The 26,383-nt window shown below is 43.2% G+C and overlaps 1 protein-coding gene across 4 annotated transcripts in view; it reads right to left on the bottom strand.

The window, feature by feature from the left end:
- NHS (NHS actin remodeling regulator) overlaps positions 1-26,383 on the bottom strand; it is a 240,124-nt gene that overhangs the window by 24,884 nt on the left and 188,857 nt on the right. For 3 of the 4 annotated variants that reach the window (XM_081859044.1, XM_081859043.1, XM_081859046.1), the window contains exon 2: positions 832-984. In XM_081859044.1, coding sequence (XP_081715170.1) covers positions 832-984 — 153 coding nt within the window. Of the gene's footprint in view, positions 1-831; positions 985-24,328; positions 24,427-26,383 lie in introns of those variants that run through there. The other variant, XM_081859045.1, reaches the window with a different exon arrangement.

Raw genomic sequence — 26,383 nt, forward strand, 5'->3', positions numbered from 1 at the left:
AGACCGGACCTTGCTTATTTTTGCAAATGTGCTAGCTGGTGTCTCACTTCAATTTACAGCTTCCACAGCATTTTGTAAAAAATAAAATAAAGAATTCCAGAGACAAACGCAGTCATGTGTACTTTTGACTTCTGTCAGAATTATGACTCAGCAAGCAAAAGAGAGTTAATCAAAGGGAAGAAGAGTCGGTTAAGGTAAGAGCCTAAAGTACATGCTGTTCCTGGAGATAGGATGGAGTCTAGTGAAGTAATTGTTTGAGTGGAATTGCTTATACTTGCCTAACAGAGCTGTCATTCCAAAACCTGCTCTGGGGTTTCCTCCACCCCTCTGGAGCAGATTTTTTTTTTGGGGGGGGGTATGTGGGAAGTCCTTAATTCTTAAGGAAATTAGCCCTGAGTGCTCACTGGAAGGACTGATCGTGAAGCTGAGGCTCCAATACTTTGGCCACCTCATGAGAAGAGAAGACTCCCTGGAAAAGACCCTGATGTTGGGAAAGATTGAGGGCACAAGAAGAAGGGGACGACAGAGGACGAGATGGTTGGACAGTGTTCTCGAAGCTACAAACATGAGTCTGGCCAAACTGCGGGAGGCAGTGGAAGACAGAAGTGCCTGGCGTGCTCTGGTCCATGGGGTCACGAAGAGTCCGACTAAACGACTAAACAACAACAATGTAGGAAGTGCACGGGCGCAGGGAGAAGGGGGGAGGGGAAGTTGTATTGCATAAATAGAAGTGATTCTGCTTGGACAATGACTTTGTTGGACACCACCTTACATCTTCTGTGAGCTACTGGAACACAAAGCTGTTTCACTGACTACACAGAAATGATTTACCTTTTCTCAAGGCTCGCAGGTTCTGCTTTGCATGGTGATGCAGCTCCGCTACACAAGCTGGTCGGGTGGAAGGAAGGAAAATGTTTCTTTGCTGATGCCAAGGGGCGCGATAGTAGACACTCAGTTTACTCTCTGCATCCAGGTTTGAGACAGCTGCAGAACAAAAGAGAAAAGGACACTTAACTCACACTCATAATGGAGCTGTCAAGTCTTTTCAAATGCATCAAATCTGCTCAGAAATCAATGCAACACACTAAAAACTATTTTAAAAAATGCATTATAATTTGAAACAGGGAAGTTGATTTTCTGGTCGTAATTCAAATCCATAAGTTTAAGAAATGCCAGGGTTCATGAATCTACCAGATTTTAGAATCATTTTGAAGAGTACCCACTGCCTGTATGTATGAATGAGAAAACAAATGAATGAGGAGATGGATGTGAATAAACTCATTGAAACATTTTGAGAACAGCATGAATAAAATTGATATAAAATTAGACACAGAATAGCTTTACCCTCAGATATACTGGCTTATTTTTATTTATCTAGGTCAGTCAGAAGCATAATGAATTCTGACATTTACCACTAATCTTTAAAATTTTAGAAAGCCACCAGAAAATATAAGACCATTATTATATTAGCTGATCATTGATCAGATTTCGTTCTCATTCCCATGATACACTAATAAAAGATGACAGTAATCATCACTGGTTTGCAAACCTAACACACATTTCTGACATTTACCAGTAAATCTCTGAGTAAATTTACATACATTATTGGTATAGGACATTTATGAAGACACACGGGTGTAAATGACAAAAATAAGTTGTGACATGGAAGTCTCTGACATTCACTGGTATAACTTGAGTCTACTAAGCACCTTCAGCAAATGGCCCTATTTCACTTAAATAATAATAATAATATATATATATATATATATATATATATATATATATATATATGCTTTCGTAGATTTTCACGGGTACAGGAATGCAGGTTTTGGTGTCCTCGGGTGTCTTCCCGTGTAAAAGTTGGGGTGTCTAGGCGACGTTTCGACGAGGTCTCACTCGTCATCTTCAGGCTGGTGCTTTCGGCTTCTTGTTACTGGAACAGAGCAGGATCTCAGTGTTTGAGTTCCTATAAATACTGTAGAGGGGGTGTGGTGTATAGCCTCCAATGTTCTGGGCAGAGAGGAAGTTCCCAGGCTAGTGTGCCTTTTCTTCTTTTGTTCCTTAATTACTTGAGAGATATCTTGAGTGATTTCTTGAGTGATATCCTGAGTACCACTTAGGTGGGTCATTAGGTGTGGATTAGTTGTTAAAGTCTTTGTGTCTTGACCTCTTGAACTTTGTGAAGAGTTTTCCTGAGAAGATGGCTGTACTGTACTTAGTTGTGCTCTGGCTTGGCTTCGTGTATAGGGGCGAGCTGTGGTTTTGTGGCTTGTGTCAGCCAGATCTGTGTAGGGATTGCAGGGGGGTGCAGCATCCGGAGGTGCCACCATGGATTGGCTACTGGATGGTGTCTGTAATTCATCTGTGGAGAGGGTCTGGGTTTGGGTCTGGTGTGGTTGATTGGTGTTGGCGTTCTGTGTGCCTCTGGATCTGGTGTCAGTTTTTGTGGGGAGGGCTAATTTCCAGATGTCTGGCAAGCGGGATGTGTCGTCACGCTTGTTCATGTTGTGAGGGTGTTTCTCTATCCAGTTGGAAAACCAAGGGATCTATGAAATACCCTGCAAAGTCTGCCCAGCCACGTACATTGGACAAACAAACAGACGAATAAATGCACGTATCGCAGAACACAAGAATGCCGTCAAAAAAGAAGAAAAAACTTCCTCTCTTTTCCAACACATGAAAGAAACAGGACACGAAATTAATTTTGCAGATTCCAAATTGCTCTTTAACACGGAACATCACCACAAGAGAATAATCATGGAAGCCATCGAGATAGAGAAACACCCTCACAACATGAACAAGCGTGACGACACATCCCGCTTGCCAGACATCTGGAAATTAGCCCTCCCCACAAAAACTGACACCAGATCCAGAGGCACACAGAACGCCAACACCAATCAACCACACCAGACCCAAACCCAGACCCTCTCCACAGATGAATTACAGACACCATCCAGTAGCCAATCCATGGTGGCACCTCCGGATGCTGCACCCCCCTGCAATCCCTACACAGATCTGGCTGACACAAGCCACAAAACCACAGCTCGCCCCTATACACGAAGCCAAGCCAGAGCACAACTAAGTACAGTACAGCCATCTTCTCAGGAAAACTCTTCACAAAGTTCAAGAGGTCAAGACACAAAGACTTTAACAACTAATCCACACCTAATGACCCACCTAAGTGGTACTCAGGATATCACTCAAGAAATCACTCAAGATATCTCTCAAGTAATTAAGGAACAAAAGAAGAAAAGGCACACTAGCCTGGGAACTTCCTCTCTGCCCAGAACATTGGAGGCTATACACCACACCCCCTCTACAGTATTTATAGGAACTCAAACACTGAGATCCTGCTCTGTTCCAGTAACAAGAAGCCGAAAGCACCAGCCTGAAGATGACGAGTGAGACCTCGTCGAAACGTCGCCTAGACACCCCAACTTTTACACGGGAAGACACCCGAGGACACCAAAACCTGCATATATATATATATATATATATATATATATATATATATATATAAAATACAGAAAAGGCTGTAGCACTATAACAACAGCTTATGTTGCCTTGAAATATATAATGCACCAACTTTGAAGTAGCTTTTCTCTTTTCTTGTACCTTCAAATCCCCCAACTTTGACCACAGTTAAAACCATCACTCTGTATTTCATAATCAAACACTTTCAGGTTCCTGATTACAAGATGCAGGTACTGGCAGAGTCTGGCAAAGGAAGGGAAGGAGCATAGTATGGCACAAAGAGGCAATGAAGTTGGTGGGAGGAAGAAGTTTCCAGGAGAAACTAGTTGTAAAGAGATCCTGCATGCTGGAGTCTGTAAATGGGAGTTGCAGGATTGGGTGTTGAAAGTAGCCAACGTGCCCTTGCTGTCAACAGTGGCTAATGTAGGTGACCCTGCCATTCTATTAACTGTATAACTGAAGCAATGTAAGAAACAATACCTTAGTGTAGCAGCACCTCTGGAACTCAATGCCTATTGACATCAGACTGCTGCCTTCTAAAAACACTTGTTTAAACAAGCCTATCCAGGCATGCAGAATGTTGATGTATGCATTAATCTGTTTTTGGTTTATTGCTGATTCTATCTTTTGAGTGTAATTATTGATAATTTAATTTATTCTCTTTGTAAATTGCTTTGAGGTTCCCCCCCCCAATCAAGTGGTATAGAAATTTTATTAAATAAATAAAGAAATTTTAAGAACCTGCATCTTTTGTATTTTAACCTTGAATTCCTTGGATGAAAAGTGGGATATAAATATTTTATACTGTACTATCATCCTTCTTTCCTACACTTAAAATGCATCAGCTTCTGTCACTGATTGATAGTTATCTACGTACAGGTAGTGCTTTTTTCAGCTGGAGCCCATCGGAGCTCAGTTCTGGCACCTCTTAAATGGGTGCCATTGCCATTGTAAGAGAACAATGAAGAAGTTCATGGTGAGCTCTGGCACCTCTTTTTCTAGAAAAATAGCACTGGGTACAGGGCAAACAGCCAATGTATGTGAACAGCTTTGTCACATGAAGACAGGCACCACATGGAACTGGTTTACAACTGTCTACATACAGTGGCTATGCCATGTACCCTGGCCCACATTCTCTGATTACATGGCAATTGATGATTACATGCAATTCCCAAGCATGAAGAAAAGCAGATTTTCTAGTTTTTCACTCTTGATCATAAACATCCATCATTCATAGCCTCTGCTCTCCAGCTTTCTTCTTCTTCTTTTTTAATACTGTAGCTAAGCTGTGTATGGATGCTTGAAGGTAGTATGGCTTAGTTCACTCAGGCGTGTTTGTTCTAATAATAACAACACAAAGGCCAGCAAGAAAGATTTCTGCTCTATTTATTTTGATAGATCCAAGGGGTTACCCCCACGGCTCTGTCTGCTTTCCTAGACTCTCACATTTCCCTTTTCCTTCTTTTACAATTTCTCAACCCTTAATTACCAAATGGAGAATACGTTTTAAAAGAATTCTAGCCAGCGTCCCAAGTGAGATTTTAATGTATATAAATAATAAAATAATGTGTGTGTGTGTGTGTGTGTGTATGATTTAAAAGTCAGGGACATATTTTTTTCCAGCAGATGGAGTGCGGTAAGGGATGGAAAGGACAGATATGTAAAATGTCAAGTTGCCTCATTGTAATTGGGAAGTCTTAAATGCATCCTTGAAAGGGTTAAGTCCCAGTGCAGTGCAGACATAGGCCCAGTGCAGATGGAATTGAAACCGTGGTTTTCTGATTCGTGAACAACTTGTGGCTCCATCCTCATATCTCCTTTTTCTCATGCCATAGGATACTGGAAGCTTTTATTTCCTTATTTTAAACCTATCACACTTTCCCATTACAGTGGAGCCTTGGTTCTCAAATGGTTTACTTGATGAACAAATCAGCTCCTGAACGCCAAAAACCCAGAAGTAAGTGTTCCGGTATTTGAACATTTTTTGGAAGCCAAATGTCTGATTGGCTATTGTTTCCAGGGCGCCTGCACCAGTTGGAAGCCGTGCCTTGGTTTTCAAACGTTTTGGGAGTTGAACAGACTTCCGGAACGGATTAAGTTCGAGAACCAAGGTATCACTGTACATCCTAACTCAGGGGACTGTGGCTTGATTACACTCTAGTTTAGGGTAACAAATCTGTGGCCTGTATTGTTGGACTATGACTTCCATCACTTCCAGCCAGCAAGATCAATAATCAGGGATGATAGGGGTTATTGTCCTAACAGCATGTGGAGGGCCAAAGGTTAGCCATCTATGCATTAGAACAGGGTTAAAGAAAATCACAGGAGGGGTTTTATTTAGAAAAAAAGTGAAAAAACAGGAAAGCATGTAAATCACGGCAATGCTTGTAAACTCCTAGCCATGGTTAAGAAATCAGAAAGACAATATCTGTTCTGATTCTTAGATTATAAAAGAAAGAATCTAAGAGTAGTTATGCAAGTACACAAGTTTTTCGTAGACAAGAGTACTCCACAAAATTTGGCTCAGATCAATCACTCCCCCATACAAAAAAATGTGTGAGAAAACTGGGGATAATTCAAAGCAAAAGACTCCCCACTTGTTCACAACAGGATAACACAGTGCCAAGGTATCTAAAAGCCTACAATCTGTGGTTCCGGCAGGTTTTTTTCTTCGGTGCCACTTTCCTGCTCTTATGAAGAGTCAATCAGTTGCAATATTCTTCCTAATTAACATATTAATTCATTAAAAGCAGCAAATTCCCTGGGCTGCTCCATTCAGATCTACTAAGCCACTGAACTAGGAATTGTACAGATTCATAAGCAACCAATGTCCTAACTTTCTCCATACTGCAGTGTTGGTGCAACTCCCAATCCTGCGCCAATACTTTAAGAAATGCAGGAGAAAGGGTCTCATTTTTAAAAGCGTGCCCTCCAATTCTGGAAAGGGGCATGTGCATGCTTTAAATAAAAATATATGGAATCAATAGAACATTATGGGAAGGAAACAGGTATTCTTTTACCTCACTGATACAATTTGAAACCCCTTTTAAAACAGTCCCCAAACTGCATCCTGTTGCAAGAGAAAGGCAAAGGGGAAGGGCGAAGCACTTGTTTTGCACACAAAAGGTATCAGCTTCAGTCTCCCTTGGCAGCTCCAGGTAAGGCTGGGAAAGATCCTTCTCTGAAACTGCAGAAAGCTCCTGTCAAGTCTGTAGACAATTCTCAGAAGGGGCTCTGCTCTGACTCTCTCTATGGCAGCTTCCTGTGTTTCCCAAGTCAACAGTATTTCCATGTCTGTATAAGCCCTAAGCTGAACCTGAGGGAGGACCAATTCTTCCACATCTAGCTGCATGATGAGTCAACAGGAGCACTGTTTGTATCTAGCATTGACTGCCACAGAATATTGTAAGAAAAACAGAAAATTAATTTCAAGACAGAACCAGTTCATCTCAGATACAAGATAACCTGGGAACACATCCAACTACATCAAGCATATTAGTGCATAAATGTTTCATGGAGGCAAGTGCCAAGACTGATGTACATTTTATTTATAGCCCAGAATGCCTTCAATGATATTCCCCCCTCGCAAGAGCTTGTGTCTTTTGCTGCCGTATTTTGGAAGTTAAAGTCTATAATGCTGGCAAAGCATACAAATTGTTGCTTGTCATGCATGACCATGCTAAACAAAGCAGTCACTTCTCATTCTGCAGAAGCCACTCTTAAAGCTCTTGAGCCAAGGCAGCATGGAATATCTACTGTGATCCATTACCTAGAAAATTAGACTTGGATCTCTGGATTCAGATTCTGCCAATAACTTATTTTTGTGGTCCTGGGCAAGTAAAGGAACTTATCTCTCAGCCTCAGTAAAATGGGAACAATAGTGACTAATCTCACATGCAGATGTTGGAAAGTGTGGTAAAAATGGTGAAGCACTTTGCACATAAAAAGTGCTGTAGAACTGTTTGGTGTAATGGTGGAAATCAGTGAGCTAGAAGTAAACCTCCCAATTTGTTGGGTGGCTTTAGGCAAACAGCCATGGCCCAGTGTAGAGGCAATGGGCTTCATCTGAAGCTCAACACATGTAGTTCTGCTGGTGCAACGGGTCTTCCATTTGCTCTCCCCGCTGCACACACCCAAATATGCTCTGGAGGGTCTTCCAACCCTTTGGAGCTGATTCTGAGGATGCATAGCCAGAGAGAAGAAACTGCTGTGCTCATTTAAGTCTGTTGTGACAGCAGAGCTGTAGCACTGAATATGGCCCAAGGTCTCTTGATCTCTTAAGCATATTTAAGAGATCAGAAGATCCCCCTATATTTGAAGGGGTGGGTCCCAGCTCAGTGGCAGTACTTTGCATGAAGAACATCTTTGAGCAGGGCTGGGAATGTTTCCTGTTTGAAACCTTCCAGAGCCACTACCTGTCAGTGCTGACAACAATGTGCTAGAGAGACCAACTGAATGATTTAGTATGAAGCCGCTTCCTCCCCTTCTTACTTTTATCCTGCACAATTCCCCCTCCATTCTCTTTTTTTATCATCATATTTAAATCTGTATCTGTGGCCTGATGTAGTTTACATTGTAGCCTGATATGTAAGCCAAATCACAATTTGCAATCCGCATCCGACTAGATTTTAAAACAATGGCTCGGCACTATAGTTAGCAAAAATAACCAGCTCTAACTGTCGGTATTTTAAAAAACTGAACTGGATGGAGAAAGGAACAGGAAGGATGGGAAGGTTACGGGAGGAGTGTGAAAACTCATAGGATGCTTGCATTCCCTAAACCATGGTTTGGTGCTCATCAGTTACATCTGCACTGGGCAGGTATAGCTGGCATTAATCAGGAGTTATAAGACATCTTCAAATTCTGGTTTCACATTTCATTGTAAAGCCAGTGTGTCAAGACTACAGTGGATTATGGTAAACCACTTTGAGGGTGGCTATTATTATTATAACCAACCAAGTGGTATATAAATTTTGTGAAATAAATAAAAATAAATGATATTGAAAGGGGAAGGGGGGGTAGGAAATCATGTGAAAGGGAAGAGGAGGGTACAGAGTAAGTGGCAATTCTATATCTTGGGGGGGGGGGGGTTGTAAAAAAAAAGTTTTTATTAAAGATTTTCTTGGGTTAAATTCTAATATCTTAAGAGACCAGGAAATGTGTTAAGTCGGCAGAGGGCCTGTTTCTGTTCCCCCATCTGTAATATATGACTGGCCTCCCAGGACTGAAAGAGGATAATGTATATTAAGCATTTAGAACTGTACAAACAAACATATACTAGTATATTATTAGTAATTATCATTTTTAGCAGTATTATATAGAATTTGTCATAGGGAACTATTAGTAATAAGCTGTGGTGGCTGATATCCCTTGTAAGGTGCAAGGCAAGAGGGCCCACAGGAACCATAGCCAATGAAAGGCAGAGCCAATGACTTCTGTTTTTCCACCCATCTTTCTTCCTGCTGAGTTCTGTAAGGTCAACGCTGAAGCTAAAATGGAGGAAGCAGGCAGCCAAGGCCTGGACTGGTTGTAAGTAAGAAGGCAAGCAGATGAGGGTTTGCTGAGGGCAGGCTGGGGTTGGTGGCACAGTGCCCCAGTTGCCCTTATGGACTAGCCTCCCCTGGTAATAAATGCACACACATAGCAGCTGCTAGACATGCCAAAATAACTTTCCAGAAGCTTCCGAAGGTCTTCTGGAATTTGTTCATGTCTCACCTCGACGTGCCCATTCCAAGGGCGCTCCAAGCCAGAGCTCACTGAGTCCTGCAGCAGGGGAAACACGCTGGAACGGAAAGCAGCTGTTCACATCAGTTGAGCTTAAGGGCCATTTTATGTGGCATCTGGAAACGCTTGCTGAAAGGGTGTTTTATTTATGTTAATGGCTCTGGGAATGGCCATCTTTGATAACTAAAGGTCAACAAAACCACATGCTTCAATTATCCTGTCAAGAAGCAGGATGCTCTAGCGGGCCTGTTTTTCAACAGGCCTCAACACCCTTGTGGGGGTCCAAAATGAGTTACGATTCCATTCACCTAGGCTGCTCAGCTCTTCTGAAAAGTTGGCCACCGCCGATATATTGGAAGCTGCCATATGTGCAGCCTCTTCTTGCTCTTTCCTAGGTGACTAATTAGGGTCTGGGTTTTTTAAAAAATCTGACCAAATACGCAAATACTGCACAAATACCTGCCTACTCAACCTCTTCAATCTGCAGAACGTGCAGTTTTGCAAGTGCCATATAATGGTGTTCCACATCTGTGAGGAGTCAAAAAAATTATTTAGCATGGCAGCTCTTATGCTTTGGAGCTCCCTGCTTATTAACATTAAGCAAGCACCCTCACTATACTATAATATGGATATTCCAGTATGCCTACCCAGACATATAGTTTCATTACATATAATTGGGTTTTGCCATTTTGTTGCTTTTATCTGTATATTGCTGATCGTTATTTTATGTAAATCACTGAAATGGGTTGTGTTTTTTTTATTAAGCCATTCAGATTTTTTCTGAATAAAAATAAATAAGTTTTAAAGCCACAGAAGCGCGAACATTTGCAAATATGCCTTTTTTAAAATAAAAAAATCTCCATAGTATGAAGGCTACCAGGGATTAAAACCAGGTTGAGTTTATACACCACATTATTCACATATCCTTTGTCATCGTTTGGTAAACTAAACTATGAGAAATTGCTATGTTTTTGTTTTAAAAACATGTTAAACATTATTACTGAATTTTGTTTTTTTAATGTTTCATTTATACCCTATCTTTCCTTGAGGGAGCTCAAGGCAATGTGCCTGGTTCTTCTCCCATTCTGACAACAGCCCTGTGAAGGAGGCTAGGCCAAGAGTGTCTGCCTCTGGAATTTGAACCTAGATCCTCTTAGTTTTAGTCTGACACTTGTAACAAACCATACTAGCATTATTAAAGATACATGTAAAAAAGAAAAGAAAAACAGATAATCAACAAAAACAAGACACAAAGAGCTGTACTCATCACTGAGTAGGACCAGTGTAGGAGTAGGAGCAGACCCATTGAAAGGAATGGACATGACTAACTTAGGTTACTTTCAGTGGGTTTATGCAGAAGATAACAGTTGGATACCCCCCAAACATCTCAGGGGGGTAGTCTCAGGCATGTAGCGTCATGAAAACAGAGGCAGATGTCAGTAGAGAAATCTCACCAACTTGCAACTGATTGATAAACATTCATCTCAGTCATTACCCACGGCCCTCCTTGTTACTCAAACTTGACCCATTATAATAAATACATATGCATCTGTACTGCTTCAGTATATTTTCTTTTTCCTTGGGGCAGGGACGGGGGCAGGGGAGGAAACAAGTATATTAAAAGAACTTCCAAGTCTTGATCTGCTTAACCTGACATGAGCTTATGAAAAACAGTTCGCTCCAATACTGTTACTATCCTACCTCGCAACTGAGAGAAGATGGAGGCCTCCATTTAACTCATGCAAAATCACTATCAACAGAAACATGGAGATCATGCATCCTACCCCCCACGGGCCATATTTCAGTAATATTACCTGAACTGGAGAGAGTAGAGACCATCCGTTCACAGCAAACAAAGAAGCCCATACACAAAGAAGCCAGGAAAATGTGACTGAGGCCTGTGATAGTCCGGAGGATGTGGGGATGGTAGTAGGGAGGAATGAATCAATGCCAGGAAAGGATTTCAGACCTCACTTGCGCAGTTTGGAGAAAGCTGAGAGGTCAGGTTTACTGATGTGCAGGGACCATTGTCATTTCAGCAAGGGTTCAACATACAGTTGCAAAACAGAAGAGGTACTCTCGCAGGAACATTGGCAGTGGGTAGATCTTACACAGAAGGAGGAAGGTGAAAAAGACACAGACAGAAGGGGGAGGTAGGAAAAATACTTCCACAGAGGCTCTCCAAATGAACAGATTTCAGGTATCTCATAATGGCATCCAGGGGAGTGTGGCTCTTCGGGCCAAATTCTACAACAGAGCCTTCTGTTTCAAAATATGTGACTAAAGGTTTGGGGAATAGTCCAGTATTGTTAACTCTACCTGACGATGGCTTTCCAAGGACTCAAGCGGCAGTCTTCCACATCACCTGCTACCTGCAGAATCTGCTACCTTTGTCACTAAAGATGGCTGGGATTGAGCCTTAGACCTTCTGAATGCAAAGGAGGTGCTCTCTAGCCCTATGATCCCTATGACGAGGGATCCTGATGTGGAGGGTACCCTGCTCCAAAGTGTCATTCCTACCACTTCACTCAGGCATACCTGAATGTAATATCCATGCATTGCAAATAGCTTGCCATGAGCCCGAGCTGTTCCAAAGGCTTTGTGTACAAAAGAACACCTGTCCCCGAGATGTATGTAGGCTTCATTCCTAGAAAGTTCCACCATAACCCAATTCCTTTTCTCTGTTTTCTCCACGTCCCCCGCCTCCTCCTTTACTTAGTGACCTAGATTGCTTCGAAGAGGAAAGGGTTCAAGCTGGGGGAATGGAGCACAGAAGCACTTTGCCTGTGCTGAGTAGCAAAGAAAGGCAGTGAGAGGCTGACGAGAGATGGGAGGGTGTTTCCCTAAATGGATTTGCCCTTCTAATCCCTCCCTCCAAGTGAGGAGTAGGGATAAAAATGGATTGTCTACTTGTATGTGCATTGCGTCCATGTGCAATAGATACACACACACACACACACACACACACACACACACACACACACACACACATATGCCTTCCTGTGCCGGTGGGAATCTCCCATCTGAAAAACACACTGTATTCCGCAAAGAACAAATCCCTCTGCAACTCATCCGCTCTAATGCGCTGTGACAGAATACACTGAGAAGTACCGCAACATGCTTATCTATTAATATATGTTTGAAACAATCAATAATGCATGTGCTGCGATACTCGCTCTCTGCGCTTGGTCCTGATGCATGCAGAAGCAAATCTGTCTGGAAAAGCAACTTAGTAAGCAAAATGGAGAAGGGGGAAAAAAACCACCACACCAGTATAGGAAAGCTCCAGCATAATTCCCAAGACGGTTGAAGGGTTTCTGGTTTGTATGCATAAAACTGCAGAATTTCATTTTCCCTCGCAAAGGCCAGCGCAAATGAACCCCAGAGCACATGTGTGTGTGTGTATATACACACTCCCACCCTCTTTATATTCCTCAAGCGATTGGAGTGATCCCTTCCCATCATCCCTTCCTTCCTTGAGAAATTTGAAGCTGTCATTTTAAGTGGCAGGTTTTTGCTTTGTTATGTAACAGAGAGGCAAGAAACCCACATAAACTCCACGAAGAGACTTTGATCATGCAGAGGAATTGAAAGCAACTTCTTTCAGGTCCTGGCTTACTAGTGACAACCAGCAAGAGATCAAATACAAATGTTGGCACAAACAAGGAACAAGGGAACAAAACAGGCCTTTCCCAAAGCAAAGGCTGTAAAAGAATTTCAGCAAGGTCACCACGGTGTCAGAGCTCTCTTCAGTTTTATTGGACTACCAGTGGATAACAAGGTAACTGCCTACAGAGAAAGCCTTCTATTGTTGCTCTACTTCTGTGGCTAAGCAGACTAGCTGGGAATTAGTTGACTTACAAAATATGATGCTTGCCTCCTACACCAATGAACCTTTTTTCTAAAGCAGCAGAGAAATGGAAGCGCACACACCAACGAAATAAGGAAAGAAACATGCAATTCACACACTCCAACTGTTTCTTCTGCAGAATGTTCCCTCACAGCCAAAGCTAGGTAAGGGGAAGGAATTCATTCTGCTTGCATTGTAAACTTGCACTGATTTGCAAATTCCCAACTCAACGTGCGACCTGAGACACAGCTATCCTTTGAAATTCAAACTCCTCCAAAATTTGGCGATGCAATTCTCTAACCAAAATAGTGCACATAAATGCATGTTATAGTGAAAAGAACTTAGAAAGCTACCCTGTATTGAGGAAAATAGCTTGTGAGTGTTCATTTATTAGGTAAAATTACATAACAAAAACATATGGGGAGAAATGCATGTGAAAAGGAGTTCGCTGAAATTAAGGGTGAAAAAATGAGAAACTGGCAGAAACCAAAACTTATAGATTTGTCCATCCATCCCTAGCCACAACCAGTCCAAAATACAAGAGTGCTCTAGCATACATTCAGTGCTGGGAGCATTCACTGAAGATACAGTAAGATGATAAAAGTCTAGGATGCTCTGGATGACTGCGCCATATATTTGCAAACTTACTGCTTGCATCTAAATCTGAACTCTGATGCGTTATAAGTTGTACATGTTTAATACATAACTAAGAGCATAATGCCTTCTGTTAGACTCTGCAGTAGTCAGTTGGTCTTCTACCATGTGTTTCTAGGGTTCAGTCATATTACATTTTCAGAAGTGTCCCATATTATTTTTGTTCAGGAAACTTCATGTGAAGAGACAGTCACAAGATTTGGCAACAATACAGCATGGCAAAAAATGTTTTTTGTTTTGTTTTGTTTTTCCCTTTGAGAAATCCTTGCAATATATAAATTACAAAAGTTACTTAACTACCTAAAGGGAACCAGGCAGAGGACCAGGCAGAAGGCCTCCCTTCAGATGTCAAGGAGATAAAGAACTACATAACTTTTAGAAGACATCAGAAGGCAGCCCTGTATTGAGAAGTTTTTAATGTTTGATAATTTACTATGTTTTATATATGCAGTAAGCTGCTCTGAGTGGCTGGGGAAACCCAGCCAGTTGGGCAAGATTTATTATTATTATTATTATTATTAATTAATAGCATTTGAAATTCAGCTACTCCAGAGCTTCATCAAGCAATCTCTATTCCTGAACTTTGTATTGAAGGCACTGCCACTACATGGCAATCTGTGTTCAGCACTTATCACACTTCTTCACATCTCTGTTAAGTCTGCCAACAAGGAGGGCAATTATGGTTGGCTGAGATTCATAATGAGGATGTTGTTCATTAAGTATTAGAGGGAGACCACCCAGTCATTTTTAACAACTATGGAGCCATTAAGTGGTATATATTTAGTAGAGCCCAAAGCACAGCACATTACAAAAGTTGCCATACTCTTTTGCAAAAAGACAATGAAATGATTAGTGAACTTGTATCACAGACTTGTAGCCAAAAAGGGATTTGGCTAGCACTGACCCAGTCTGTAGGCCACACATTAGCCACTCCAGGTCTAAATTATGGTACTTGGTTGAAGTTCCTTATTACTGGGAACCCTGATAAGGAAGGGCTCCTAGTTGCCAGAAGGTTTCTCACTGTGCTCTTCCAAACACACTTAGAAATCTACTTTATACATTCCTAGTCGACTCAGGAAGCTTGGGAGTAGAGTAAATTGTGGACATTTGCCTCCCCAAAACTCTATTTTGAATGTCTCTTTCCGGAATGAGGAACTGAGATTTTAAAATTAAGTTTTAATTGGTGGGAATGAGAATCAGAAATAGGAGTAAGAACCAAATAGATCCATCTGAAAGGAATCCTTTCCCCTTCACCCTGACTTGGGTGAGGGTACAGGTCCCTTGTCACCCTTCCTCTGTCTCCCCATCTCTCTTTATTTCAACATTCATGGCCTGCTTCTTTGGATGTTGACTTAGCAGTGCAGAGCTGTCTTCAATGGGACTTGCTCCCAATTGGAGAAGTACATAGGACTGAAACCTAAATTATGCAACTCAAAATTGGGTGCGTTTCTAAAATGCTCTCACTCTTTGGGCATTTCTTTGTGATGGATTTTCAATTTTTATTAACAGACTTGATAACCACAGACCACAAATTAATTTGTTTGAGCTTGCTCCTCTTAGCAAAGATTTGCATTCCATACATCCTGTGTCAGGGATGGGGAATCCCTTTCTGCTCAATAGTCACTTTCCCTTCTGGACAACCTTGTGAGGTGGGACATGCCAGTGGCGGGTGGGATCGGAGGCAAAAATGGACAGAGCAATTCACGCCAATTTTACCTCTGTGCACTGAGCTAATTTTTACAGAGACACCCCTCTTTAGTCTCCTTGCAGGCAAGCACAAAGCATTATGGGAGTTCAAGGGCACACTGCAATCAGGCAGAAACACTCAGGGAGGGTGTAAAGCAGGACAGGTGATGGGCGTGGCCTGAGGAGAAGGGGTGTGGCCTAAGGAAAGTCCCAAGGACCACATCTGGGCCTGAGATCCCCCATCCCCACTTTATGGCATATGCATCTGATAGTAAAGGATGGCTAACAAATTTAATCATGATAAGATGTGCTGTGGTCAGGGCCAATGATTCCATTTTGCTGTTTGAGGCAAATCAGGAAGTGCTGGCCGCTGCTGCCTGTGATGATGGCAGAGAAGCGATGCCGGCACTGGCACTGATTTCAGGGGAGATCTTGCCAGAAATCAGCGCTGAGGTGGCCAGGCGCAGCCTCACCCCACCAAACAGCTGTGGTAGCCTATGGTATCTGGCCAAAAGTAGGAAAATACAAAGAAGGAATAAATTCATTTGTCCTTTGCTCATCCTTATTCTTCCGTGTGTTTCCAGAATTTAAGCATTGTGCCACACCCTGGAAACCAGAAGCATGAAATCTCTCTCTCTCACACACACACACGTTTATTTCTGCAGCCTCAATAATACAGGCACAATTTATAATGCCAAACCCTTGAATGCTCACAATATATCAAATGGCAGGACATATCTTTGCTTTCCATGTTGCGCATGTCACCTTTTCATTCATAAAAGACAAGTCGTATCTTTAATCACTCTGCCAGAATAACAGCACTCGATTGCTCGCGTTATCAAACACTATTGGAAAAGTCTAGATAAGGAAGGCTGGGCAACCCCAGCCTATTAGTATTCCACACACAGCCACCTCCTCGTAAGGGAGAGTCATTGGTATCCCAGCAACCCTTAACTTTTCATTCTCCCTGGATTGCCGGATCTTTATCAAAATATAATTACATCCCTCATTTGGAAGATAAATTTTGATAGCCTGTGCCATGCCCAAATAAATAAAATCTGCGAGTGCTAAGATTCCACGGTTACAAACACCTGCATGCATCAAGGCACTTAGGTGGCCTCCGACCTGGTGGAAAGATTTGTTTGGTCTGCAGCATCTCCCACCTTCGCATCGATAGCTGAGGTTAAATGTTCAAATGTGGCAACAAGCTGAAAGTCGGCCCACTCTAGCATCCAGTTCCCAACTGCAGCAAGCCAGAGGACTCTGGGATGCCTAAGGGCAGGAAGGAAGCAGGCCTTCTCCCACTTTCCACCCCACTACCATCCCAAGGTATACTGCTTTTGAACCAGGAGGATCCATTTACCTATCAGGGTAAAATCCCATGATAGAGCCGACATCCATTCATTTGATAAAACTCAGGAAATGCCTCCGTTTGGAAACATACAGTCACAGAGTTGGAAGGGACTGGGAAGGACATCAAATCCAACCCCCAGCAATGCAGGAATCTTTTGCCCAATGTGGGGCTCAAACTCATGACCCTAGGATTAAGCGTTTTATGTTCTATCTATTGAGCTAACCCCTGATAATAAATAGTAGTACAGTCATACCTTGAGTTAAATATGCTCCAGGTTGAGTGTTTTCAAGGTGCAATTTCACTTAAACGTGTCGTGCCTTGGAATGTAACTCCCAGGTAAATTGGGAGTTGCCTGTACTTTATGGGGAAGAAACATAGGGAAGATGCTGGAGTCACACCATCAGTCAATCTAGCTCAGAAATGCCTACACTGACCAGCAGCAGCACTGCAGGGTTTCAGACAGGGGACATTTCCAGCCACGTTTGGAGATTCTGGGGGTTGGACTTGGGACCTTCTGCATGCAAAGCAAATGCTCCATCGCTGTCCTAATGCCTTTTCTCACCTACTCATACCAGTAGTGGCAGGCAAGGTGGGGAGCGCTGCTCACCTGGTTTCCCAACACTGCCATCACTGCTGGTTGCCTAGAGGGAAAGGGGTAAGGCCCTCAGTCACTGGAATCACCTCCATGCTGCGAAGTAGGTAAGCAAGGTGCCCCACCCCAATCTACCAACTGCTATCGTTTGCCTCTAACAAAAAAACCCCTACCAGTTAGGTGACAATGATACTTCAGTATCTCCATAACTAATTAGGTTCCTAAAATACGTGCAAGACATTCCACCTTCCTAGGCGATGGTGCTTATGCTGGGATTCAGTTTTAGCTACCACAGACATTTACAATGCAAAAGCTGAGGTAGAAAAGGAGGAGGGAGGGAGGGAGAGACAAATGCATCCTGACAACTGGGACATTTGGAGGTTGGCGTTTTCCCTGGGGCCGGCACTCTGAAAAACATGGCAGTCCTGGCTGAAATAGGACCATTGGAGGGCAAGTTGTGGAACCATAAATGTGAAGATAGCAGTCAATCCTGCTCCTTCTTATGCCATTAGTAAAGTGACGCTAATTTAAGATTAGGAATGTTTAAGAGGCATTGCCTGTGGACAGGGAAAATAATAACTAGCAAACTATATTGTGTGAAGCGCACTAGGATGATTCAGAGAAGAGATTGAGTTTAATCTCTGGTTAGTTTAAGCATGCCTTTCCCTGCTAGCTGTGACTGGCAGCGTTTGGCTCACATTCCAAAATGGACTAACAACATACCTGCTGGATCAGGCCAAAGGTCCACCTTGCCCAGCATCCTGTTGTCCCCGTGGCCAACCAGATGCCCATGGGAAGCTCATAGGCAGGACCTGAATCACTTGTGATTCCCAGCAACTGACCTTCAGGAGCACGCACCTTCTGATATTGTAGGTAAAAGGTAAAGGTAAAGGTACCCCTGCCCGTACATAGGGTGTCCGACTCTAGGGTTGTGTGCCCATCTCACTTAAGAGGCCGGGGGCCAGCGCTGTCTGAAGACACTTCCGGGTCACGTGGCCAGCGTGACGAAGCTGCTCTGGCGACCCAGCACCAGCGCAGCACACGGAAACGCCGTTTACCTTCCCGCTATAAAGCGGAACCTATTTATCAGCTTGCACTTAGGGGTGCTTTCGAACTGCTAGGTGGGCAGGAGCTGGGACCAAAAGATGGGAGCTCACCCCGCCATGGGGGTTCGAACCGCCAACCATGCGATCGGCAAGCCCTAGGCGCTGAGGTTTTACCCACAGCGCCACCCGCGTCCCTGATATTGTAGGTAAAAGATATGAAAAAAACATCCATTGCTCATCAGTGCTGTGCTACCTTGCTGTGTGTTGTTGAACCATAGGGCCATCACTCAGGGGTAGAGCTTTGGTCTCAGGTTCAATCCTTGGCATATCCAGGTAGGATTACAAACACCCCCTGGCTGAGAGCTGCTGCCAGTCTGTGTAGACCAGTGTTTCTCAAACTGAGATCCTCAGCTGTGGTTGGACTACAATGTTCCTCATCCCTAGCTAGCAGGAAGAGTGGTCAGAGATGATGGGAGTTGTAGTCCAACAACAGCTGGAGAGACATTGAGCTAAATGGACCACTGGGCTGACTCAATGTAAGGCAGCTTATGTTTCTATAAAATCACACATACACCATGGATAGCTGTATGTGTGATGGGGGGGGGGCAACAAGTGTAAACACAAAATACAAACTTTGACATGGTAACGAGCATGCAAATCTATCCTAAGTTCCATGTTCTGTCCCAATACCAGAGCTCATGGAGAAGGCAGCTCAGAGGTTGCAGGACCATGGATAGCTCCAAGTGAGCAACTTGACCCAATCAAGGTTGAGAGCAAGACTGAGACCTGACTTCCCCAAATATACTCCTATGCTATGTTCCACAAGCTGGGCCAAGGTTTGCAGCCACTGAATTCAAGTAATGCTGCATTATTCCCAATTCACAGAAAAAAATAAAAATTAATAGTCTGTTTTTTTCCTTTTCAGTTTTACATTATTAGAACCATTCATCTGACTAGGTTTCAGCCAATTCCATCTGTGGGAATTGTGTCATCATTGCTAACAGACAGATATTTTTGTAAGCAGCCGTTCAGCATATTTCATTGTAGCCCAATAAGGCTAAGCACTGACATCAGGGGCAAGAAAGGCGGCCAGTGTCACGGAGCAGGAGTAAATATTTCAGGTGCTACTACAGTATGAGATCATATTCTCCGCTATTAATACAGGGTGGGATTCAGTGAATCAGTCCATCAACTTGCTTAATGGGCCTTTCCCACATCCCAGCACTGCTGGACTGTGAGGTGCAGTGGGAAGCATTGGGTTCCTCAGCCTCCGTTGTCTCCTGGTCTCCCATAGCAGACTCAGAGCCCGGCACCTAGTTTGGCTCCTTAGCTAGAGACTCTGCAGCCTCTGACTCCAAGTCTTGATTGCTGCTGGACTCTGGGTCACAACACTAAGGTTTCAATACCAAGCCATCTTTCCCTGGGTTAGCAGTTCTCATGACATGAAGTAACATTCAGGCAACTTTTTGTTGGGTCTAAATGTGCAGAATCAGGTTCACCCCAGCAAAAACAACGATAATTAATTTGTCAGATGGAACTCAGTGGGATTCATGACCATTATAGACATTGCACTGAAAGTGTTGGACTGAAGTGACAGAATTCAGACTATACTACCACCGATAGGTGGTCCCCGCCCCCCAATGCTTGGCCATATTAAAAAAATCAACAAATGTCCCAACATGCAATGAGCTGGCACCTAAGTTAAACCTTTCTCCCTGACAAGCTATTTCCCATCTCACAAATTTGGGGGGGTTTCTTTTTTACAGGGGGGAGCGGTGCAAAACATATCCCCCTGAAGTGGTTCAGTCCTCAGGCGACTTCAACCGATCATGTGTAATGTATAGCTCGTCCAAGCAAACTTGTTCAAGAGCTGGTGGTAAGCCTTCTGTTGGTGTCTTCAGAAACCTTCCTGAATACCACTACAATAACAATCCATGTTTCTTCTGCAAGGCTGTTAATCACACAGGCAACTATGGTTTTTCTAGGTATAGAAAATATGCAGTGCATTTTAACCAATTTCTAAATATGTATTGTTCCTGCACTGCCCATTCGCAAAGACCTGAACCTGGAATGACTTCTTCCTTTGCAGATACTCAGCTGGGGTTACTGTGAGCAGCCAGTGAGCACATCCTAGTCCTTGGTTTCCTATTTCTTTTCCAGCCTTAAGCTTTTATACTTTTCTGAGTTTCTCACCAATATGTTCCACTGAGCACCCTCAGTTGCTGCTGTAACACCAATCACAGGAGATTAGATAGACAAATAGATGATAGATAGATGATATAGATACAGTGGTACCTCGGGTTAAGAACTTAATTCGTTCTGGAGGTCCGTTCTTAACCTGAAACTGTTCGTAACCTGAAGCACCACTTTAGCTAATGGGGTCTCCTGCTGCTGCCGTGCCGCTGGAGCACGATTTCTGTTCTCATCCTGAAGCAAAGTTCTTAACCCGAGGTACTATTTCTGGGTTAGCGGAGTCTGTAACCTGAAGCGTCTGTAACCTGAAGTACCACTGTATAGGAATAGATACAGATATTATTCAATATAAACCCCACTCTGCATACAATCCTTTCCATCAACAGGATCATGAAGGAGCAGATCTACAATATTGGTATCATGAATGTCAAGTAGCAAGAACTCTGTATCATCAATGCAAAAAATAACTGAAATAGAAAGAACAGGGAGGGTTGGGAAACACTGCTACCTGAAACCCAGTCAGTGTCAACAATACTGAGCTAGAGGAACCAATGGGCTCATCTGGTATAAGAAATACCCAATGCCCAAGGGATATTTTCCCCCTACAGGCGACTGTGCAGTGTCATATTTGTGAGAGAACATTGCCTAGTGTTTCCTGTACTCTTCCACCACAGCCAGATTAATTATTCCATATGCCACGTCCACAATGCTTGTCAACCTAATTTACGAATGTAATAATACAGATCATTTATAAACTAGAGGTATGAAGATCACAAGGAAGTCAAAGTCTATTTAACTATAGATAGCATTTGGTGGGGGGTGGGGGATGGGGAATTGCATTATAGAGGTAGAACCCACTGAGGTTGCCCCTTCATTCATTCCCACACGCGATTCTGCCCTCTGCCATTCAGTCACCATGCAGCCACACTTGCCCCTTCTTATTGCTTTCATTATAATCAGCAAATGGCAACACAGGTGCCTCTGTAGAAGAGGAACCTGGAAGCTAAGCTGTGAACAGACCATTTAAAATAAAAATAAAAATACTGTTCTATCTTCCAAGGGCAACTGAGGATATGAGAAGGGAACGATTAGGGGGCATCCACTCCCTGTCGTACAATGCACCACACTGCAGAAAGAAGAGTTTGCTGTGATACAAGCCTCTAACATTATCATAATCACTGCAAAGCCAGCCTTTGTACTGAGCATGTTTACTGGTGGCAATGAATTTCACAACCCTCTCCAATATTTTGCATCCTGTATAAGTGGTGAGGATTTGTCAATCACGATCACCATTTCTTATTGTGCTCGTAATTTTTCTCTGTGCCTTTTGCATTCCTGTGAAGGAAAACACACACACACACACACACACACACACACACACACCTCAAAAGCCTTTCCTAACTTCTTAGTAGCTGCTGCCATCATAAAGGACTGGCATTTTCTGTATCATATATATCAGCAACACAACACAAATCCAAATGGGTTCTATGAGTCAGCTCTGTGCCTTTGCAGAGTAAGAAGCAAACAGATCTAGCCCTCAGCAGGAGGAGGAGAGGATTCAAGCACTAGTTTTGCAAATCATAATTGGGCTTACAGGGCAGGCATTATTAGCAGCTCTTGTGTCAGACCAAATAATGTAAAATAAAAATAAACCATGAAAAAGGGAGAATCGGCCAAAGTAGCAGAAGTATTGCAAAGACCAGCACCACTTAATAACTGCCCACCATCTTGGCTCAATCATTCCACCATGTATGACACCCCCCCCTTACAATGACCTTAGCAGAAACTACTGCATGAACATTGCATTTTATTTTTAGGTGCAAGCACTCAGAAAATCCCAGGTGTGTGGCTGAATGGCCAAAGGGCAGCCTCACCTTCAATACCCTTTTATGGAAGGGCTGGGGAGAGAAGCAGGCTCTGGGGAAAGGGGCCAGCATGGATAGTAGTACTCATTTAGGTTATTAGAATAGTTCTATTAAGGACACACACACACACACACACACACACACACAAACACATTTTCCTTTCTTATTTGTGATTCCTTTTTTTAAAAAGTCAGATTTAGTGCCATTCCTTTGAGCTTTTAATACCCAAATAATTTCCCTTCCACCTGCAATTTGAAAAGTACAGCCTTGTTTCCATGCCAGGGATTTCTCGGTGCCTGACAGCTTCTGTATTTCCATACCTTGCTGGTAAGCATAAATGCTGCATACTAAACTCTTACAGCCAGTGGCAGTGATTCTTACAGAAAGGAGCAACACATTACTACGACTGCTAAGATAAAACTTACAAGACAATGCAAGACAATTTTTTTTAAGAAGCCACAAGCAAACAAAGTCACATTGCAATTATAAAATAAAATAAAATAAAATATTTGATTTAACCAGAATAAAAGGATTAGAAGGAGTGGATTAACATAGGAAATAAAATGTATTACCATTGGGAAAACTCCTGCTCATTTAGATTCTCCAGCCAATGCATAGTGTCACCCAGAGATTGCAGCTTTTCCTTTTAACTTCATTCCCCAACTGTGTAAGGAATTGGTTAAAAATGACGTCACTGCTGATCTACTCACTCCCTTTCCTAGTCCTCACCCCCATTCACTTGCCAAAAGAGCTGAAGCTGCTACACTTATCATCCCGAGTTGGCCAATGAAACACGACTATCCAAGTTCCTGGTTCTGCATGGGGCCATGTCAGTGCAGCACTGCAAGTGCATCTCTCTTAAGTCTCCTGCAGCATCATTTTGCTAAAATGCACCGTCAAGAGGCCCCAGAAACATCCAGAGATCTCTGAAGAAATCCTATTTGTCCCAATCTTAGGATGCATAAAACACAGATTATGCCACACCAAATTCATCATTAAAAAGCAGTGAGAGAAAATCGCCTTGCCTGGATTGCCTGTGTGTGTTTATTTAACACACTTCTATTTCCTCTCTCTCTCTCTGTTGTAGTTTTCTTGTATCAGAACTGCAACATATCTTCTTTTTTATCCTCCACCCCTCTGGATATTACATCACCAATACATGATTCCAACTCTTACTATGGAACTGGGAAAAATAATAATTCTGAATGGGAGCTACCTGCGGTGAGCTCATCTATTGAATTCAAGTGATGCCAAAGTCTGAATCCCGGCAGTTTTACACAAAGACTCTGGCCTGACATAGCACTGCTTGGAATTTTATAACCTTGCATTTGCTGAAAAGCGAAATGTCTCATTGTTATGCTATTGAAACCAGATTAGTTTGCTTGCCACCACAAGCTGTGCAAAGAAGCACTGGCTGCAAGCAAAGCATGGCTCCATCCAGAACATTCCTCTGGAGAATGCATAGGGTACTCAGCATTCTGGGGCTGCATTTAGCATTCCCTGCCTATCTTATCTGCCGAGAAGATGTTGCAGTAAAATCCTCTGACCGGCAAAGCTACAGGAGAGAGAGGGAAAAGCCGGCTTGCTAGCACACTGCAGAAATACTTGGAAGCATCTCTCTTCCCCCCGCCCTGCTGCTCTCCTAAGCCTTCATTCTCTAAAGCATCACTAAAAGGGACTTTCAGAGAGAGAGAGAGAGAGAGAGAGAACGAACCCCGATTCCATTGCTGACACTCACTGCAGAGAAGCTGACTGCATGGCACCCTCTCTACAGCCACAAAACCAGCAGAAGAGCAGGCCGGCTATAATGCAAGGCCTGCTGCATAGTTAGCTGGGCTGCTGGTTGCTATGGGCACCCATTCCACGCCCCTCCACCTCCCCAATCCATACCTGTGCATCTTCTCCTTGGGTACCGCTGCAGCTTGCATTGGGATTTGCCCATCCACGATGTGGCCAGGCACTACCCATCCCTGATAAGTCTCAATGGCCTAATGGAGGGCAGGTGCTTGATACTGCATCCTCCCTCCCTCCCTCCCAGCAGCAGCAGCAGCAGCAGCAGCAGCAGCAGCAGCACAGTCAGAGTCAGTCAGAAGCAGCAGCAGCAGCTGTATCACTGGCAGCAAAGGGGAATCACTATATGTGTATGGGTAGCCTCAGCCTATGCAGATCTCTCTGATATATATATATATATATATCTATATATCTATCTATATATATATATAGATATATATATATATATAGAGAGAGAGAGAGAGAGAGAGACCTATTCCTTTATAGCACAACTTTCTGACATGGATTTGTTATGTGTACATTACTACCAGAAAACATGCATCACATTGGGTACATGTTGGGAAATTTATTTTGGGAGTTCAGATTACTGGACCCATCAGGGGCCATTTATTTATTTATTTATTTATTTAGTAAGTACACAGCGCTCTACCCAAAGATCACAGGGCGGTTCACAACAATGAATCTAATGGAAATGCTGGAAGAAATCCTCATGCCTTTAGCATGCCAGCCTACGTGCTGGCATTTCATTCTAAATGAAAGCCTGTTTTCTGCAAAGTGAGACAGAGTTGTTCCACTCTAAATCTGGGTGAGGGGTGGAGAGGAACCCGTCTCGCTGCTTTGGCATGCTGCTCTGGGTTATCTTTTTCTCTCTTTTCTACATTAAGGGCTATTGAGCCTTCAAAGCAGGCATTTCACAACTCTTTCGTCACTTGGGGACAATGGATGAAGGAACCTGTGAAGTGCAAAAACTGTATGATAATCTTAAATAAAAACCCAGCTACCATCTCTTTCTGAATATTCTCCCCATATTCTGTCATAGTGAGGCATTTGGGATGAACACATTTGGGCTGAGAGGGGAAAGGAAGCACACAGAGCCCCTACCCCTCCATATGCCTGAGGGCATTGGCTCTACTTGAAGCCAGCTTGCATGGAACATAGGCTTAGAACCCTCATCTTGATCTGTAACCCCAATAAGACAGGGTTCCCAATCACAGAGATTGTTCAAAACACTTTTGGGTATTCCCTTCAGACCCTCGCTCTCAATGGAGGAAGGTCTGAAATGGAGCCAACATGCCTTGGGATGTTGGGGGCAGGGCGTGTGTGTGTGTGTGTGTGTGTGTGTGTGTGTTCCTACCCCCTTCCCACATTTAATCACATGCATTCAGGGGAACACCTTAATAGGCTCAGAAGGTGGTCATGAACGGTCTAATTGCTGGGTGGAAACTATAAGGCACAAAAGGGCTGAAAATCACCTTTCCTTGAAGGGGAGGGAAGGTCAATTTGGCTGAGGGGGAAAAAACCCTCACAGAACTTCCCAGAACATACGAGAAGCCATCTACAGTCCACTGGTAGTCAAAAACTGCTGAGTGACCACATGGAATCTCTTCACTTAGGCCAATATTGGTTACCTATGCGGATATGTGGACATGTCAGAAAATTTCCGCCAGGTCAGAATTTGTTGCACACACCCCTCATTCATCTCATTGAGCAAGTTCCTGGAACGGAATGTAGATTTTTGGTTTTGTCTGCAGATCTATGAACCGGGGGGTGGGGGGTGGGGTGGTTTGTTCACTGCACTTAAGGTAATCCAAAAGCTTGCTATCTCTCCCTTGCCTTGTTTTAACATTCTAACGCTTCTAAGAACAGCTTTGAAAGTGCAGCACCTCTGCTGTCCTAGGTAAACCACTTTTTTCAAAAACAGTTCAGGAAGTGACTGTACATCATTTCCTGTATACCTGCACATGCAACAGACAGAGTCCCCCACCGCTATCTGAACACCATGGGTGCAGGCATCTTTTTGTACGTACAATGACCCTTCATACATACAGTTTTGGTTTGTGTGTGTGTGTGACTGTTTCTCTGCACAGATTTTTAAAGAATTTCCCAAAAAGTATCCTAAAAAAATATGCATAGAAATGGGCCACAATATAAGCT

The sequence above is a fragment of the Podarcis erhardii genome (genome assembly GCF_964252035.2).
Source record: "Podarcis erhardii genome assembly, chromosome: 4".
Lineage (NCBI taxonomy): Eukaryota > Metazoa > Chordata > Lepidosauria > Squamata > Lacertidae > Podarcis > Podarcis erhardii.